We start from the raw sequence: 20,771 nt of genomic DNA, 5'->3' as shown, positions 1-20,771 counted from the left end.
ATTATAAAAGTTTTAATGCCATATAATGTTATAAAAAAAAATTTGTTCCTTTAAATAAATTAAGAAGCGAGAAAAAAATTTTTTTCTAAACCCGTTTTTTACTGCTTGAAAAGTGTAATACTACCTTAAGGAAATAGTATACTTTACATATAAACAAACGCCATTTAAAACTTGGAAGTCACTAATTTTTAATCATGATGTTTACGATTGAAAGCAACAGAAAATACTGCTCCCGAGTAGAAATCCCCAAGGTATGCCTAAAATGATAATTGGCCCTAAGCTGGTCCTAACTTGGCAGAAAATGATAATATTTCCAAATTTGGTCCTAACTTGGTCCTGCTTTTACAAGCCATTTTAGTAATATCGGAGTGTTTTGGCATTATTAATTATAATTAATAATAATATTATAATAATAATATAATTATAATAATAAAATAATAATAAAATAATAAAAAAATAATAAAAAAAAATATATAAATACAATAATAAAAATAATAATAAAATAAAAATATACCATAGTTTTTTTAAAATTTTAATTAATTATTAATTAATTTTATATAAAACAAAATGAGAAGGGTTACATTTAATTTGAATTTTTTTGCCCCTACTTTTTCAACCCTAGCAGACGAAACGAACGAAACTATAAGCAGAAGTTATTTAGAGGTTAAGTTCTTGCCCGTGTATAAATCACCAACGTATGCCTAAAATGATTGTTGGCCCAACATTGGTCCTACCTTGGCAGCCCCTGTTTATGTATTCTAGACTGGTCCTAACTTGGACTTAGCTAGAACATCTAGTTAAGTGTTAAAAAATTTTTTATGAAAAAAGTGATTGAATTTAGAATTTGTAAAATATTCTCAGATAATACTTATTTAATTAATTGATAATTATTTTTATTAATTTGCAATAAATATTTAAAGACATTTTTCCATAGTTATATTTGTTAATTTATTTAATTGTTATATATATTGCCAAATAATATATTTCAAAAATATTTTGTCGAATTTTTATTTGTTTAAACAATTTATTGTTCATAATTTATAACTTTTTTAAATACACATAGACAGTAGCACAATTTTATAAATTTTTTACCTTCTTTTAGTAGTTATTAATTTAAAGGTTATACATAAAATAAAACATAGAATTAAATTTGCAACAACTATTATGTTAAATTGTTTAAACAAATAATTGTTTCTCTTTATTAACATTTTTCATAATTTTCCTAGAAAAATGCAGTATTTTTTCCCATTGTAAAATTAGGAAAAAGCTGCATCTTTCTAGGTGCACTACAAAAAAGTTAATAAATAACAAAAATAAATTGTTTAAACAATTGTTGAATTAATAATTTTACATCAAATCTATCTGGCTTTATATTCGATTTGATACATTGTAAAATTAGGAAAAAACTGAATCTTTCTAGGTGCACTACAAAAAAAGTTAATATAAATAACAATAAATTGTTTAACGAATTAAACAATGCAATTTAATGTTTCAAATCCATTATTTGACAACATAAAACACTTACAGTTAAAGGTCTGGATAATTTCAAGTATTTTTGTAAAATGGAATTAAAAAAATATAGTGAAGATTTATATAGACAAATCAAATAAAAATAGCTAATTAGGTTCGGTAGTCGCGGTCGTTAAAGCATTCGTTAGGTCTCTTAGGTCATGGGTCTGGGGTTCGATTCCCGTAGGGTTCAAATTTTAATTCAACTCTCAGAGTTTAATTTAAAACTTACAGGATATTCCTTCTAGAAAGTTAGTATTAATTGTGTTTAAATTAATTTTTGTAATTATTTATTATTTGTTATTAAAACTGGTCTTAACTAGGCACCCAAGTTAGGACCAGGCTAAAATCGCATCACAAACCATTGTTGGACCAAACTAGAATGCCAAACTTGGACCTAGTTAATAATAGGGCAAAATAGATAGGACCAAGCTAGGACCAGTTTTCATTTTCTAAACGGGCGCTATTAATACTGCATTAATAAATATAATCTGACACAAGCAATTCCAAATATATTCACATTTTATTTAATTTCAAAATTTTTTTTCCAAAAATTTTTTTCATTGTAAATTTATACTAAGGGAGAGTCGGTAGTGGCGAGACACGTTTTGTTTTTTTGTTATAGCACTCACATTTTCAAGAACATCAAGTCTGTATATATATCCATGGACATGTGTGACTCTATACTGCAAATTTAACTTATACAGTTACAGAACAGATATTGGAAAAAAAGTTATTGCCGATTTACGATAATGTCTCGCGACTACCGACATAAAAAATTGTCCGTAGTGGCGAGACACTATCTTAAAATCAGAGTCTTTATCGTTCAAACGTAACAAAAACAAAGGAATCAAAGAGAAATAGTATAATAATTGATGCCTTTAAATCATAATATTGTTTCATTCAATCATAAAAATACAGGCAAATATTTTTTTGATTGTGAGCCGCTAATCCATGTCACAGTTATTAAAAACAAATAAGCTTTTCTTCCAGTTCATCTTTTTCAATTTAAACTATAGTTATGAAAAATATTGTCGACAAAACGTACAAAAATTATATCAAATTCATTAGGACATGTACAATATTATTAGATATAAAAAAGCCACTGCCGACAACAAGTGTCTCGCCAATGCGGAAACAGCATTTTTCGGTAATGACGATGTACAATCCTATGCATCGATCAATAATTCATAGTGCTCTGGAAATTTTGAAGGAAACTTAAATACTAAAGACTCAAAACATTTAACCCTTCAGAAAATTCCGGAAATTTTTATATATTATCACTTATACCGATGGGAAATAAAACTTTTAAAATATCTTGAAACTGTTATTAACAGTATAGCGATATTTCGTACATCAAAAACGTATGTATCATATTGAAAAGTTAAAGCACAATAAAACTTGACTTTCAGACCAGAAGTGCCAGCACAGTCAGTTCAGCTGTCTGAAATATCCTAATGTCTCGCCACACCGGCTGTCTCGCCACTGCGGACAACGCCTTACTGTTACTGAATTCTGAAATTTAGAATGTTTTTATTAGTGTATAGATATATAAATCGTTTAGTTCCAGGACTACAATTTAGATACATTGTTAAGTTCTGGTACATAAGAGAACGATATATTTTTTATAAAAACAAATGCACTTTAAAATCTATAAGGCACTAATTTTTTATTTTTATGTTTACAATAAAATGTCTCATATTTAATAAATTGAGTAATTTATGAAGACACTTGTAAGCAGCCAAATAGTCATCGTGATTCTAAGTTTCTAAATCATTTATCATTACCTTATACGTATGTAAAAATTTGCAATATTTTGAGAAAATTTTCTTCTTTAAAGGTATTTTATAAGCGACAAATACGCGAATAAGAAAATTTGGCTACATTCATTAAAAATTTAAAGTATGAGTGAAACTTTCATTATAGAGTCACAATTATAAAACAAAGTGATTCCTCTATTACAGTACCATTTATGATTCATATTTATACAATTTTTATAGAAAACTACTATATCTTTTACTTCTATGCATCAGAGTATAGACATATTAATAGTTGAGTTCCAGGACCTGATTTAAGGCGCTTTGTTAATTTCCAGGACTTAAATTTACATTTACTGTTAACTTCCAGAAGTTAAGAAAATGAAACTTTATAAAAAATTTAAGAATTTATGATTTATGAAAATTTAAATTTTTTGTTTAAGTATAAACGTATAAATCGACAATTTTCTGATAACTGAACTGATTGTGAGAAGCATCATTTTGTTTAAGCCCCGTGCAGAAATATCCCTACTTATTGTTAGTTCTATTGCAAGTAAGGTTCTCTCATGGCCCTTGACAATTTTTCCATAAGTCTGGCCTTTTCCAGATTAAACGAGACATACTTGGTTCAGGTTTGCAATATAACCTAGAAAACTACATAGGGGAGAGTGGCAAACAGTGGGACATTTTAAACAGTAGGACACTTTAATTTTCTGAAAAACTACTTAAAGAAACTCGACCAAAATTTAAATGTAAACCATGTTTATGACAACACACTATCTCCAAAAATTTTAGCCACATTGATTCATTATTTACAAAGAAAATTTAAGAAAACTGTTTTTGACGTACCGGAGTAAATTTTTTCTTGAAATACAATGCTAATTTTTATATATAAAGGACAGTTTTAAGAAAAGTGTAATTGTTACTTCGTTTACTCATGTTTTAAAGTATAATATCCAATAATTTAAAATATTTTTAAACACAAACAATTTTTATTTAGATAATTTCATGCGATTGCTTAATTTAAACAGTGTGACATTCAACACTGGAACAGGCAAAAATTTAAGTTTATGAAACGTGGTTTTTGACAACACTGATTATAAGTTGTGTCAGCTATACGCATGCGAATTTATACTTACACAGCGACTAAAAATGTAATTTTTTATGCTAAAAAACAAAAAAAAATTCAAAATTTATAATTAATAATTATTATAATTATTGTTCGACAACATTTAAAAAGTAACACTTGATAAGAGAACGACTATTCAAATTTTGCTCCAAATTGTTTTTAGGTTATGAACAAATTATGACGTATATGATCAACAGTACTGTAAACGTGAAAAAAATAATAGCAATTTTTTATATGAAACTTAACATCGAGTTATAAAAATGTAAAATATTATTAAATTATGAGTGTTTTGCAACATTTGTTGACGTTATTTAATGCAAAAAATATATATTTACAAAGTATGAAGCAGAATATTTCCTATTGAAAAAAACACGTATAATTATGCGTATAATAATACGTAATAAAACTTAAATTTATTTATGCTGATTCCACATATACGAAACGCGCGCGTGTTGCGTTGACGCGTATCGCTAGCGACAGAGTGGTATACGTATTAAACTATACGTATATCACTCTATCGCTAGCGTTACGCGTCAACAAATACGTATCCCACTCTGTCGCTAGCAATACGCGTCAACGCAACACGCGCGCGTTTCGTATATGTGGAATCAGCATTAATTTATTTTTTTAACGTATTATTATACGTATAATTGTACGTATCTATAATTTTTAATATTTAGGAATATATAAATATGGAATATATTTTTGTTTATTAATATATACCTAAATATTATAAAATATAGACAAGTATAATTATACGTAAAATTATACATACTATTATACGTATTATTATACGTTTAATTATGCGTATATTTATACGTATAATTATACTTGTCTATATTTTATAATATTTAGGTATATATTAATAAACAAAAATATATTCCCTATTTATATGTATATTCCTAAATATTAAAAATTATAGACACGTATAATTATACGTAAGGCGTTGTCCGCAGTGGCGAGACAGCCGGTGTGGCGAGACATTAGGATATTTCAGACAGCTGAACTGACTGTGCTGGCACTTCTGGTCTGAAAGTCAAGTTTTATTGTGCTTTAACTTTTCAATATGATACATACGTTTTTGATGTACGAAATATCGCTATACTGTTAATAACAGTTTCAAGATATTTTAAAAGTTTTATTTCCCATCGGTAGAAGTGATAATATATAAAAATTTCCGGAATTTTCTGAAGGGTTAAATGTTTTGAGTCTTTAGTAATTAAGTTTCCTTCAAAATTTCCAGAGCACTATGAATTATTGTTCGATGCATAGGATTGTACATCGTCATTACCGAAAAATGCTGTTTCCGCATTGGCGAGACACTTGTTGTCGGCAGTGGCTTTTTTATATCTAATAATATTGTACATGTCCTAATGAATTTGATATAATTTTTGTACGTTTTGTCGACAATATTTTTCATAACTATAGTTTAAATTGAAAAAGATGAACAGGAAGAAAAGCTTATATGTTTTTAATAACTGTGACATGGATTAGCGGCTCACAATGAGAAAAATATTTGCCTGTATTTTTATGATTGAATGAAACAATATTATGATTTAAAGGCATCAATTATTATACTCTTTCTCTTTGATTCCTTTGTTTTTGTGACGTTTGAACGATGAAGACTCTGATTTTAAGATAGTGTCTCGCCACTACGGACGATTTTTTATGTCGGTAGTCGCGAGACATTATCGTAAATCGGCAATAACTTTTTTTCCAATATCTGTTCTGTAACTGTATAACTTAAATTTGCAGTATAGAGTCACACATGTCCATGGATATATATACAGACTTGATGTTCTTGAAAATGTGAGTGCTATAACAAAAAAACAAAACGTGTCTCGCCACTACTGACTCTCCCTTATATTTATACGTATAATTCTTGTTTCAAATTCGTATGTCTTATTATACGTATTATTATACGTATAATTATCGTGTTTTCTTTCAATAGGGTTATTATTGAAATAATTATTCGGTTCTTAATAATAGGTGTCCCACTGTTAAATACAAACCTTCAAAACAAGAAAAGTACATCAAGTTTCAAAAACTTTAAATTTTTTTATTTAATCACAATATCCCACACAGCACATGAGATTTCCTAAATATTTCTGAAATATTTTATTGAAATTTAGAAATATTCCAATGCGAAGTCCTTGAAATATTTCTGAAATTAGGGAAATGTCCGCCTATAAGAAATATTGCCGTGTAATTTTGCTGAAATATTTCATTAAAATATTATAGAAAAATTCCAACTTAAATGATGCGCACTGGTCGATCTCAGTTTTTATGGCCTGTACAGCTGCGCAGTAGTTTTGAATTTTCTAGGATCCTAAGGTGTTGAACATGTTTTAGAAAATAACGATTGATTACATATTTTAAAAAAGTCTCTTACTTTCTTTGAAATATTTCCTGAATATTGCAAAATCTTCATGTGTAATATTGCAGGAGTCTTAAAGTTTAATATTTCAGCAAAATTGTACGGCAATATTTCTTATAGGCGGACATTTTCCTGTTTTCATAAACATTTCATGAACCTTGCATTGAAATATTTCAAATCTTTCAATGAAATATTCATGAAATGTTTAGGAAATATAATGTGCTGTGTGGGATACTTTTAATAGAATATGTGCATTGTGTAGAAAAGAGTTCAAACTTTATGGTAATACCAAAAAGTGTTCAAAAATATATAAAATTGACATATTAATATGTCTTTGAAAAAAGTGTCCCAATATTTGTCACTCTTCCCTACATACATTCAGTTTACATATAATTTGTTCATGCACTGGCACAAGTTCCTGAACTCACCGATAAACATATTTTGATATATATCCAAAAGTCCTCAAACTCATAGATAGACAAATTTTCATAAATTTCCAAAAGTCCTGGAACTCATCGGTAGAAAAATTTATAAATTTCCATAAATTACCAATGACCGTAAGAAGAAAATTTGAGTATCCATAGTCATGTCTAATGCATAATCTTGTGTATCGTAGTCTATTCTACGTTTTTCATACCAAAAAAGAAGTTTAAAAGCAATAAAATTGTAAATAATTATAGAAAACTGAAGATGTCAGACATAACGGTCGATTTCAGGACAGTCCTGGAACTTAACGTTACAACGCAGGAAGTTCCAGGACGGTCCTCAATGTTACAAAAAGTCCTGCAACTTAACGGCTTACCAGAGATTTGGTCCTGGAAAACAACGCCTGACATATATATATATATATATATATAAATATAGATAGATATATATATGTGTGTGTGTGTGTGTGTGTGACGCGCTCCGAAGAAAGGTACCTAAGATGCAAAAAATTGTAGAATATTTTTGTGATTTTTAAAGTAAAAATACACAAAGGGAATATATATATATTCCCTATATATATATATAAGGGGCGAAATTCCTGAAGTGTACAAATAATAAACATATGAACAAATTTTTAAAAATGCCGTTTTTTTGTTTTCGTGATATTAATTAATTATTTAATTCATTAATTAATGTTCATAAAAAAGGAAATATTTTACAAAGAAATAAAGTTACCGTAATGCAGGATTATGTAATTTCGCATCTAACGAGCAATATGAGAAGTATTTTGGATTATTACATTGTTAATAAATAATTAGTTAGCATTACAATTGTTTATTAACAATGTATTAATGTAAAATACTTCAAATACGACTCGTTGAATGCGGAATAACGTATAATCTTTCTGTTGGTAAATTCTGAATTACGGTAACTTTATTTGTTTAGAAAATATTTAATTTTTTATTAACATTAATTAATAAAATTAAATTAATTAAAAAAAATTAAAAATATTTTTGATTTTCGAAAAAAGAGGTAAATTTTGAATTAAAATTTTTTTTATTTGTTATTTTCAACAATTTTGTTGATAAAAAATGTAATTGAAATTCATAAGGAAAAGCACATTTTGTCCTTGACAGCTTCCTGTCCGAGTCTCCTTTATAATTTCTTTGCAAGGTGAGAGCAATATATAAGGGGTGTAGGGGTATCTCTTTCCATATTCTATATATTTTCTGTAACTTAAAAGTTATAATCTTGTTTTTAAAATTTTTAATATCCTTGAAAATTTTAATTTTTTCAAAAAGAACTACGTACTCCTATCTGTTTTGGTGTGCTAATTACGACTCATAGTGTCAATATTTGAAAATTTGATTTTGATGGTAAAAAGCATAAAAAAATTTCTAAAATTTCTGCGGTATTTTCTTTCATTAGAATAAATATATAAAATTTTCAAAATGTGCATAAAATATAAAACATGTATTTTAATAATATAGGGTAAGTCCGGGGGAGTTGGCCATAGTTTTTTTAAAGGTCTGTAAAAATAAAAAGAAAGTGATTTAAGTATTATCTTTTATTGATAATTAAACATTGAATATTTAACTTACAAAAAATGATAGAAATGAGAAATTTTTTAAATGCAAACAATCTTAAAATTAATATTTTTTAAAAAACGCGTTTGGCCATCTCTCCCGGAATGTACGGGGGAGATGGCCATAGGCGTACGGGAGAGATGGCCAATACTTTAAAATCAATTTTTAGCTTTTCGCTTTATCAAAATTTTTAATTTAAAGGGATTAAAGTCTTTTTTTCTTGTTCTGACTACATTTCGAACATTTATGATTAAATTCAGTGCAATTTTCATAAGCGCTGTCTGTCTGTCTGTCTCACCAACACAACAAGGCTACAAGGAAATTTTTTGAGATATCAGAGTGGTTTCTAATTTATTTTTGTGTCCTGAACATGATTCCGGGTTCTAAAATTACGTATCACGTCAGGATTTTGAATAAAGTGGGGGTAAAGTCTCCAAAAATCGTGTTTTTGAGTGTTGTCAGTATTTTTTTCCCTTAACCTGACGTGATAGAGACTTTTATAAAGGCTTAAATTAGAGCTCATGTCTTACACTTTAAGACTCATATGCACAAGATAAAAAAAATTGAAAATTTGAAAAAAATTAGGTTCAAGTCACTTAAAAAGATTTTTGGGGCATTACCCCCATTTTATCAAAATTTCAAAAAAATTTTTATTTTGCGCATATGGGTCTTAAAATGTACGTTTTAAACTTCAATTTAAGCCTAGATAGAAGTCTCTAGCACGTCAGGTTAAGGAGAAAAAAATACTGAAAGCATTCAAAAACATGGTTTTTGAAGACTTTACCTCCACTTTACTCAAAATCCTGACTTCATACGCAATTTTAGAACCCCGGATCGTGTTCAGTACACAAAAATACATTGAAAACCACTCTGCTATATATATATATAAAAAAGTCTTATTTTGTAGACCTGTGTTATGATTGTTTATAAACGTTTTTAAGATTTAATTACACAATAGTGATTATTTTATTTAATCATATTTAAATTTGAAAATCTTTGTTGGAATGTCTTGTTGCAATATATGTCATAAAAAATGTCATTTGCCACAGAATTAATGTTTTTTTTAGCGAACACACGAATCTCAAGGGTGCCAATAACTTAAACAGTATGGCCATCTCACCTCGAAAAAACATGGCCATCTCTCCTAATGTCAGGAGAAAAATTCACACAACTAAAATATAAATAAATAAATAAAATTTTTGAAGAAATGTAAAGTTATGACAAAGCTTGGCTCATGTACTTTAAAAAAATGAAATTCAAAATTATTCTACAAAATAACATAATACCAGTGAGAAACGTAAACTCATCACTTTTTTTCCGAACTAGTCAAAATAACAAATCAGATTTTTAAATACTTTTTCAATATTTTTCGTCAAGTTTTTTCTTTTAATTGTGTTTTGCCACAAAACAAAGCGAACTAATCTTTAATAAGCGATACCTAGCAGCAAATTCTATAAAATATTTGAATTGGCCATCTCTCCCGTATGGCCAACTCCCCCGGACTTACCCTACAACTATTAGTCTACTTTGTTTTTTAATTTTTTATGTTTACCTAATGAACGAAAAAGATCATAATTTTGAAATTTAAAAAAAATCGAATGATATACAAACGGTTTTAAAAACAAGATTTTAATCTTTAAATTACAAAAATAAAGTAAATATAATTTTATAATTTTTTGCTTGAAAGTTTTGAAAATTTCTATTAAAAAGACACATTTTGAAAAAAAATTTTAAATTGATTAATTTTTAAGGAAGTTACAAGCATTCAAAAATAAAACATCATTAAAATTTCCCAATTTTGAAAAATTAATATCTCCTAAGGTAATGTGACTGTTAGGTCTGTAATGTTAATTTGTCCGTGACTTTTCTCGTAATATACTGAATGGATTAAATTGAAATTTTATGGAGGAGTTCTAAGTATGATAAAGAATAGTTGTCAAGTGCGAAAATGTTGATATATTGTTAAATAATTATTATAAAAACTAAATTATAAAACTAAAATAGGGTGAAGTCGGCGATGTTTTTAAGTTTTTCTTAAAAAACTATGAGAAAAACTTAACGTACAACTTGTACAAGATCTTGTACAAGTAAATATATTGAATATTTGTATACAAGAAAATGTACATGTTCTTGTACAAGATCTTGTACAGGGATTTTCAATAGGGTAATGAACAATAAATTATCAAATAAATAAAAATTGAAAAAATTGTTTTCGATAATTTATGAAAGTTCTTGGAACATGGCAGCCAATAATAACAGTCAAAAAATCTTCTTTATTTTTCTCTGACCTTCCCAAATCAAACACTGGAGGGTGGGGCAACGACGTAATCTTATAGGACCCAAAGTAGATAAAAGTAACCGCCCACGCATCCCCTCTGCCATGCATATATAAATCAACCACAGCAACTTTTTTCCCAAATTGATAAAAAAAATTTCTTACCCTCAAAAGGCGCGTGAAAAACGAATATAATAGTGATAGGAAGTTCTTGGTGGCCAAATATAAGTATAGTTAGTGAAAGAGATCTTACAGAAATACTATTAAAACTTCACTGCTTTACAAGTAAGTTAAAATAAAATAATTTGTTAAACAATTGTAGAAAATAACACAGATTTCGTATCTTCTATGCCAAAAATATTTCAATAAATAAGTTAAATATTTTTCATCAATAAATCTCAGGAATCCAAAGCCACAAATTAAAGTGAAAAGAAAAAATCACAAGGTTAATTAAAAAGAGAGTTGCATAAACATTTTGAAAATTTTCAACTTAAATGATGCGCACTGGTCGATCTCAGTTTCTACATGAAATATACAGGGCGTATGAATATTTCTTAAAAATCATTAGCTAGAATTATTATTTGTATAAATTTCATTTGACATAATTTCTTTTTAGACGAAATTTTCATTTTTAAAATTACCATTTGAGTTACTTTATTTATAAACAAAATTTTATTTAACATAATTTTTAGGTACAGACTTTTTATTTAACATAATTTTTATTTTACCAAATTTTTTTTTAAACTTTGAATTTCAAAGAATTATAATTTAAATCAATTTTAATTTATCAAAATTCTCATTCAATACAATTTTAGGGATTCGAATTATTCAATGTCAGAATTTTTTATTTATAAAATCTTCCTGTGTCTGAATTTTCATTTGGCAGAAATGACGTTTGTTTGTTCGGACATTTGTAATTTCGGTGAAATAAAAATTGTCTGTTTCAGGAATTCTATTAAATAACAATTCGTGTAAATAAAAATTCGGACACATTCGGACATTCAATAATTAGACTGGTTGAAAAAACTTGTACTGAACCGTGTACACGATCTGGTGCATAATCGTGCACCGATCTTGCACATGTTCATTTACCAGGTACTGGTTCGTGTACACGATCTTGTGCATAATCGTGCACCGATCTTGCACATGTTCGTTTACCAGGTCATGTATAAGAGCAGCAATCGAAAATGCAAAAAAAATTGGAACACCGATCTTGTACAAGAACTTGCATATGTTAAAGAAATCAAGTTCTCGAGTCCATGCTCGTGTACTTGTGTAATATCGTGCGTAAATTCATGTACATAATCTTGAGTTTTCCCTTACAGTTTATAATCAAAATCTTTAATGTCTGCGCAGTAGTTTTCTATGGCTTATATAGCTGCGCAGTTGTTTTTCGCAAGTATGAACAAAGAGTCTTTATGACCAATGTTAAAAATTTCCGCAAATTTTTTAAAAATAAATTAACACAAGATAATGTACATGAACTTGCGGACTAATAATTAGTAAAATTTTACTAATTCAGAAGCAAATAGTGAGTCACTAATTCAAATTAGTAAACATTTTCACTAATTCAGATTTAGAGAGCAGATTATATAATAAAAATAGTTTCGAATTATTATTTGACAGAATTTTTTACTTCGAAAGAACATTTTTTATAATTTTCAATTTACCCAATAGATAATCATTTCTCATAATTATTATTGTAGCGAATCAGAAATTTTCATAATGTTTATTCTTCCAAAAAACTATTTATACTATTTTTGATTTTACATAATTACCATTTTTATAATTTTTTTTCCAATTACTATTTTGTATAATAAATATTTTATCGAACAATTAGTTGTTCTAAAATGTAATTTATCAAATTTATATTTTTTCTATTTTTAAAAGTTACGATTTGCTATTTTATATAGTTTTCATTTTACCGAATTGACATTTCACATAATTTCTAAATTTTCTAATTATTATTTTTCCGAATTTTAATTTTAACGAATTACTTCTTTTGCAAATTACCCTAAAAACCGTGTTTTTAAGATAAGTGTATTCAGTATTTTTTTTTCTTCTTAACCTGACGTGCTAGAAACTTCTATATCAGCCTAAATTAAAACTTATATCTTACACTTTAAGACTTTTATATGAGGCAAAATTCCTGAAATGTCCGAACAAAAAATTAAAAGTTTTCGAATTTAATCCATACTTTTCTAAAATGTTGTTATTGTTGGTGAAAGTCTAAAAATCAATTATTATTGAATTTAATAAAATAGTTCTTGAATTACAACGTTTTTAATTTTTGACTTTTGAAAAAAAAATTTTTTTTCAATTTACAATATTTATAAGTAGAATGCATAAAAGTTAACATATATATAATGATTTTTAAAGCTTTTTTGACGGGCTACACACTGTTGATAAATTTTTTTTTTTTTAAATAACATTTTGACCTTGAATTTCAAGGTCAAATGTCAAATTTACATGCGCAATAATTTTTAGCATGCATAAGTGAAAAGTCATAACAATTATAAATTATTAAAATTTCAAATTTTTTCAAAAACATTTTTTATACAAATGTTCTTGTACAAGAACATAAACGTGTTCATATAAAATCATACGTAAGAATAGCTTCTACCCCTCTCACATACGACAGTGTAAAGATTTTAAAAAATGATCGCTATTTTAGTTGTAATCCTTCTTTTAATCTTTAATATAAGTGTATCATGATGAGGAAGCTACATGGTCATGCAATGAATATCTAGTTTCAAATAGACTTTTTTAAAGGATTTTTTATGAAAGTGTGACAACAAACGATCTCTGAGAGAATGAAAAAAGTAATAATACAAAAAATTAGTTTTTTTACATTATCTAACAAACCTATTCTTCTATTTCAAATAAGCGTGAAATATTACGTGTTACTTAGAACGGTGAACAAATGTTTTCTTTTAATTCAAAATTGACTACTCTTTTTAAAATCCAAACATATAGAGTCGAGCGAGATCACCAGTTTTTCAGTTTTCGAACTGTATCTCCGGTATTCGAGCCGATAAAGACAAAAACCAAAAAAAGGTTTGAAAGGTAGACTCTTTGGCTATATTTTACTCCATTGATACAAGTTCCGGTCTCTTCCCAGCAAACACGTTCTATAATTGTTCTATTAAAATTAAAGAACATTGTTCTAGAACAATTGTGCCATCAATAACATGTAGCAGTTATAGAACCAAATGGTAACAGTGTTCTAGAACAATGTTCCTAATATGTTACATAACTGTTCTATTTTTTTGTTCCAGAACTCTTCTTAGATATAAGTTCCATAAGTGTTATAGAACATTTAAGTCACAAATGTTCTAGAAATTTTGTACTTTTTTTGTTCTAGAATTTTGATATAACAATATTATGTCACCTTTCTAGAATAATATTCTCTTTTTGTTATAGAATATATCCGGAAATTTGTTCTTAAATTATTCTATAACAAATGTTCTATAAGAGTTCTAAAACATAGATGTCACAAATGTTCTAGAAATTTTGTTCCGCTTCTGCTCTAGAAATGTGCTGAAAGACTATTACATAACATTTCTAGAACAGAATGCTTGTCTTATTCTACACGCAGAGAAAAATCTCGCTTGTATAACGTGAAAAGGCATACGTTTAACGCATGAATCTTTTCCATGGTATTATAGTAGAGAAATTCTAGTAATATTAGTAAGAATTTATACGTTATTAGTAGGATTGGTGTCCATGCTTAAAAGGTTTGAGAAACATGCTTTCGTAGTATGTATTTAATACTTTAAATGCATAAGCGCCACGCGCAAATCGTATGAAACTGAAACCTACTAATATTGCAGGAGTCTCATGCTTTTTCAGTATTAGAGTCCTGCAACTGGCGATTAAGCCGCGCACACTTTAACTTGACTCAAACTTGGTGATCGCGAGTTGCAGGACTCTAATACCGAAAAAGCATGAGACTCCTGCAATAGTAGTAGGTTTTGGTTTCATACAATTTATGCGTGGCGCTCATTCATTTAAAGTATTAAATGCATACTACGAAGACGTGTTTCTCAAACATACTAAGAACGTATGAACGCTTTCTTTGTAAGAAAAATTCATGCTTTAATGGTAGGAATCATTTTCATGCTATTAAAGTTAGATTTTTCTTTTCGTGTAGAAATTATTAATAACTATCTGTTCTAGAATTATAACATTATGTCAAATCTACAAATGTTCTGTAACACTTCAGTCACAAATGTCATTAAATGTTTGATCCTTTCTGTTGTAAGATTCCTATTTTAATTTTTTTCCATTAATAATGCCTTGCAAAGTAATTTTGTCAATTTTTATGCCAACATCAATTGTTTTAATATTTGAATATTATACATATAACATAGAATTTCAATAATATTGGATATTGAAACTTGACCGAAACATAAATTATTTGATTTTCAACAAAGAATTAATATACAGTTTGCTTAAATGTATATAGTAATTAAAATTAGTCGAATTGCAAAATTTAGTCATTTTTGGTAGGTTAGAATTAATTTGGGAACTTTTAAATGTTTTGAATTTCGTACATTTTTATAATTTATATATATTAGAAATTTAATATTTGCTTTGTTTTATATTTAATTCATTTTTAAATTTTTTGCGTAGAAAATTACTATAAGACTTGCAATTTGTTGAGACTTACCAATTTTTTTTTACATCACACTATTCTTATATATAATAATATAAATCACTATTATGAGTAATATGAATTATATTAGTTAATTAAAAAAATTTTACTGTTTCAACATTGTTACTTAATTACTTTTTTGGAGAAAATTGAAATTTATATGTACTGTCCTCTTGACTAAAGCAAAGATTTATTTCCTTTCAAATTAAAAATTAAAAGGTAATAAATTCTAAAATACAATAATTAAAAGATTTACCAATTTTTACATTTATTTTAATTAACATATTTAAGAATTAATAAATAAAAATTATTTATATTGTTAAAAATTATTAATATTTTAGAAACGATATGCTAATATACTCATTGTAATAAATAACAAACAACTAAAAAATTGTTTGATGGTCTTACAAAATAATAAACCTATCTATTTCATGTGTTTGTTACAAGGAACATTTCCTAAGAAACCTTTGTAGTCTCCCTTGGTCGAGTGCGTCTAGGCGCAGCTCCCAGTACGGTTGAGCTCTGCAGTGTAAGTACACTAGTGATGGTCGAAAGCTCGAATCTAGAGAGACAACCGGTTAAAAAATTTCGAGAATGTGTTAGGATTACTAATTTTTTTTATTTTATTAACATTATCAACATCAAATTAAGACAAAATATGACACTCTCTTAATTTATTATATTAATTTTAACTGTATTTTTTGTAACAAAGTTCTATATTTGTTACATATGTGTTATATAAGATGTTGTTACTGGATTTAAAAAATTTGTAATTAATTTATATAATCGTTACATATCTGTTATAAATCACTAATAACAGTGTTATGTATTTGTTACATATCTGTTACAGAGATCAGAGCTGACATTTATCATAACCTGCTTGTAACATGCTACAAGCTTGTGACAGAACGTGTTACATCTTGTTATAGAACAAATATATAACCATTACGTATTCGTGTTTGCTGGGTTCATTATTTCGAGCTGCAGTCATTCTACGCTACCCTTGAAATCTCGCCCGAAGTATTGGGGCGAGATCACCACTTATCTTTTTTTTGAAGTAAAAATTAAAAAATTAATTAAAAGTCATTGGAAAACAGCAAATAAATACAAATCATCACAATTTTATAACACTAAATAGCTAATAATAATATCGTGGTGGTGATCTCGCCCCAACAAGTGTATATATTAAGATAAAAACACAATAACTTTTAAAACACTTAAAAAATGGAAAAATGAACCACACCATCACATTCAAAAGACTCAAATTAATAAAAAATAATTACGTTAAATTTTTTTTTGATGAAATTTTTTTGAAATAAAATCGCGAAAATAAAAAAAACGTTTGATCAAAAAAGTAATTATTTTTTTGATATTTATGCTTGACTGGACTTTCGAGTATTATCCTGCTTTTTATTGTTAAACATTGAATTATTTAAATAAAAGTCAAATGTTAACATAGTTCTACTTTAATATTTCAAAAAAAGAAAATAATTAAATAATAAAGGTTAAATAAAGTGTAGTTATATTATTGTAGTCTATATAAATGTGAAACATATGAAACCGGTTAAAAATAAATTATAATTTTCCCAAAAAAAATTAACGCTGGTTCCACCGACCTCTGCGTCTCCACCGGAATCAGAAGTTCCACCGTTTTTAGTGCAAGTTTAATACTACATCGAAACAAACGAAATTAAAACTATTTATTTTATAACACCTTCCCAAGTAGCACGATATATCAACCAGATGTCACGGTGATATCACCGGGGAATGTCACCGTGACATCAGGAAAATGTCAAAATTTCCGCCTTACGGTGATATCACACGGTGACATCGAGGTGATATCAAGGTGATATCATGGTGACATCAAGGTGATATTACAGTCATATCACGGTGATATCATGTTGAAATTTTACAGGGACTTAAAATTTTTAATAATTTAAAAAATAATAATAAATAAAAAAAATAATGAAAAAAAAATAATAATTTTAAAAAAATTTTAAATCCCTGTAAAATATCAACATGATATCACGGTGCTATCACCATGATATCACCGTGATATGACTGTGATATCACCTTGATGTCACCATGATATCACCTCGATGTCACCGTGTGATATCACCGTAAGGCGGACATTTTGACATTTTCCTGATGTCACGGTGACATTCCCCGGTGATATCACCGAGACATCTGGTTGATATATCGTGCTACTTGGGCACCATTTTCAACTCTTTTGAAATGTGCGATGAGAACGCCATACACCAAAATGGCACCATTTTTGTTTAGAGCACCTCTAATGTGATCCTGGAAAAGTGTGGACGCATCGTCCAAAAACGCGCTAATATCGATATGAACTAAATTCAGGATCGCATTGGTGTACAGTCTACACGCAAAAGCACTCTCACATTCTTCCCAGCGAATGCGTTTATTAATGTCTGGATCACCGATTCCAGCGCCATCTTCAACATAAGACTCGAATAAAGCGCGAAATCTGATGATGGATTGCAGAATGCCTACACATCTCTGTTTTTAATGTGTAAAATACATCGATTTCAAAATGCCTGAGAGAAGATGCTCATTTCTCAAGCATTCTGCAACCCACCGCTCGATAAAGGTTCGCCTTAAATTTACGTCACGTAAATCTGGCATCAGCTCCAAAGCTTCCTTGATGAGTGAAATCGTGAGGTCACACTCGTCAAGGGTGGTCTTGTAGTTTGGATGTTTCCGCGGTCCATCGGTGGTTGTTACCTTCCGCTTCATCTTTGAAATTACAAGAAACACACTTACAAGCTAAAAAACTTAACCTAGAAAAACACACTTACAATCTAAAATGCTTAACCTAGAAAAGAACACACTTAACCTAAGAAATACAAAAGATAATTACAATAAATATAATGAACACAATAAATATCAAAAATGCTTATCCTAGAAAAGAACACACTTAACCTAAGAAATATAAAAGTTAAATAAAATAAATATCAAAAAAATACAATAAATATCAAAAAATATCAATAAAAATAAAAAAAAAGACAATAAATATTTCAAAAACAGTTAGTAAATGGCAAGGAAGACTGCAGCTGGAACACCTGTGAACAGAAGAAGGAATGACTAAATTCGCTCGCGATCCCCGAATATATACCCAAAATTTTGTTCGCTCATGCGCACTAGAACTTTTACCCCCACTCCTACTTTTACACATCCCCACTTCTGACATTTACCCACACCCATTCGCAGAATTAATTAACACTTATGTAAAGAAGGAAAAATTTATTAAATTTATTTAAAAATAATATTAATATTAATCTCAATGTGTGTAACCGCACGTTGGCGGTGACGTCGTCGTCGACGGGGACCAGGTGGCACCCTTACTTCGGGTCGTCGACGAGGACCGGGTGGCGCCCTTTCTTCAGGTCGTGGTGAGGGTGACCTGGGCTGTGGAAGCGGTGTCGGTAACCTAGGTGATGGTGACGTGACATCTGGTGTAGAAGGTCTTGTTAACACAGCTGGTCTCTCTACCCGCGCCCATGGTGGCGAATCTGGTCGGTTCTGGTGCGCGATCTCCCTCAGTGGTGACTGAGGTGGTGAACCCAGTTCCACCCAGGGTGGTGGTGTATCCGGACACTGCCACAGATACTGCTCCCTGGGTGGAGACCCCGGGGGTGTTGTCGGGAATGGCACCTCGTTCCCTTCATTCTGCAACTATCAAGAACCATTGTATACATTAATAATAATTATTATTAGTATATAGAATTATCTACATTGATAGTAATACTCACATTATACGCCGACACCATCCTCACACAGCAATCATAGCAGCTACAGGTCTCCATGTTTGACTGCTCCGCACCGCTCTTGAAGTCGAATGTGCTCATCTACCGTGGAGCTGCAACACTTATAGGTGTCCCCCACCGCACGGCCTCCCTACCACACGGCATCCCCACCACGCGCTCTCATCTCTCCGTGTTAGTGGCAGTTAAGTGAAGCTTCTGCGACTCAAACACGCCGTCGATAACGCGTGAAATTTGAATTATAAGATTATTTCCATACCTTATAATGGTTAATATATTGGATTAATTGATAACTAAATTTTATATACACTAAGTTATAAAAAAATATATAAAATAATGTTTCATTAAATAGTTATAAGAAATAGTGTTACGTCCCGAGCTGAACGCGTTTTTAATTGTATTTGTTGTTTAATTTTCTTCGGAAATTAGCTGATTTATCAAGTTGGTAAGACTTGACATTTATTTTTACGTGGGTTGTTTTCACTTTAACAAAACTATGGGTTTTGCGTTACAATAACAAGGCTGATAACTCCCATTTATGATATTTATTGGTTAACAATTTATTTATTACAATGTTTTAATACAATGTTGTATTTACTTACTTTGACAATTATCGCAGTTAATCAATCGTACACAGCTTAGTCGTTATAATTTGTTTATTCAATCAGTTGAGTTTCAATTGAATGAAACTATAAGTTCGTTATATCACTTTGGTAACAAAACGACTTTTATGCTTTATTATAGTGGTTTTTAAGCTCATACACTTATTTCGCGTTGTTTTATTGACACTTGAAGCTATAAGGAAAGAAACTTGTTTCTTTAAGTGCAGGAAAAGCAACTCGCAAAATTAATGTAATGTAACTTTATTAGTTAAACCCCTAATATACGACAATTAATTCAATTTTGTTAATATTTCTAAGCGTTAATGTTGCTTTTCTTGCACCTTCAGAAGGAAAGAAACTTGTTTCTAAGTGAAAAACAATTTAACTTGCACCGAAACGCGGAAAGAATACAATAACTTTTATAGAATAATTGAAGGGTCGCTCTACGACACACGATGGAAATCTTATCGGAACTTATGACATCTACAATGGTAATTCCTTAGGTTTATATAGCAATTAAAAACCACTAGAATGGGGATGAAATCGGAAAAGCACGCACTTGAGCCAAAATCTAGAAGTCACGTTTTCTCGCCGATTTCTAGAAAGCACGTACAGAGTATCATGTTTCTCTTGGTGTATGTGTTCTCGATCGTAGAGCAAGACCAATG

General features: G+C 29.0%; 1 protein-coding gene across 1 annotated transcript in view; it reads right to left on the bottom strand.

Annotated features, from left to right (window-relative positions):
* The window catches only part of LOC127286122 (uncharacterized), a 570,090-nt gene extending 550,338 nt beyond the window's left edge, over window positions 1–19,752 (bottom strand). Inside the window, exons 1-2 of the mRNA XM_051312433.1 lie at window positions 19,490–19,752; window positions 18,462–19,412 (exon numbers count right to left, since the gene is read on the bottom strand). Of these exons, the coding sequence (XP_051168390.1) occupies window positions 18,990–19,412; window positions 19,490–19,585 (519 nt within the window). The 5' untranslated portion in view covers window positions 19,586–19,752 and the 3' untranslated portion in view covers window positions 18,462–18,989. The remainder of the gene's footprint in view (window positions 1–18,461; window positions 19,413–19,489) is intronic.
* Window positions 19,753–20,771: the final 1,019 nt, after the last annotated feature.

Source organism: Leptopilina boulardi, unplaced genomic scaffold, assembly GCF_019393585.1.
Source record: "Leptopilina boulardi isolate dan_hultmark-lab unplaced genomic scaffold, ZJU_Lbou_2.1 LbouV2_350, whole genome shotgun sequence".
In the NCBI taxonomy this organism is placed as follows: domain Eukaryota; kingdom Metazoa; phylum Arthropoda; class Insecta; order Hymenoptera; family Figitidae; genus Leptopilina; species Leptopilina boulardi.
The sequence above is the reverse complement of the archived record's forward strand: the minus strand, read 5'-3'. Positions and strand labels throughout refer to the sequence as shown.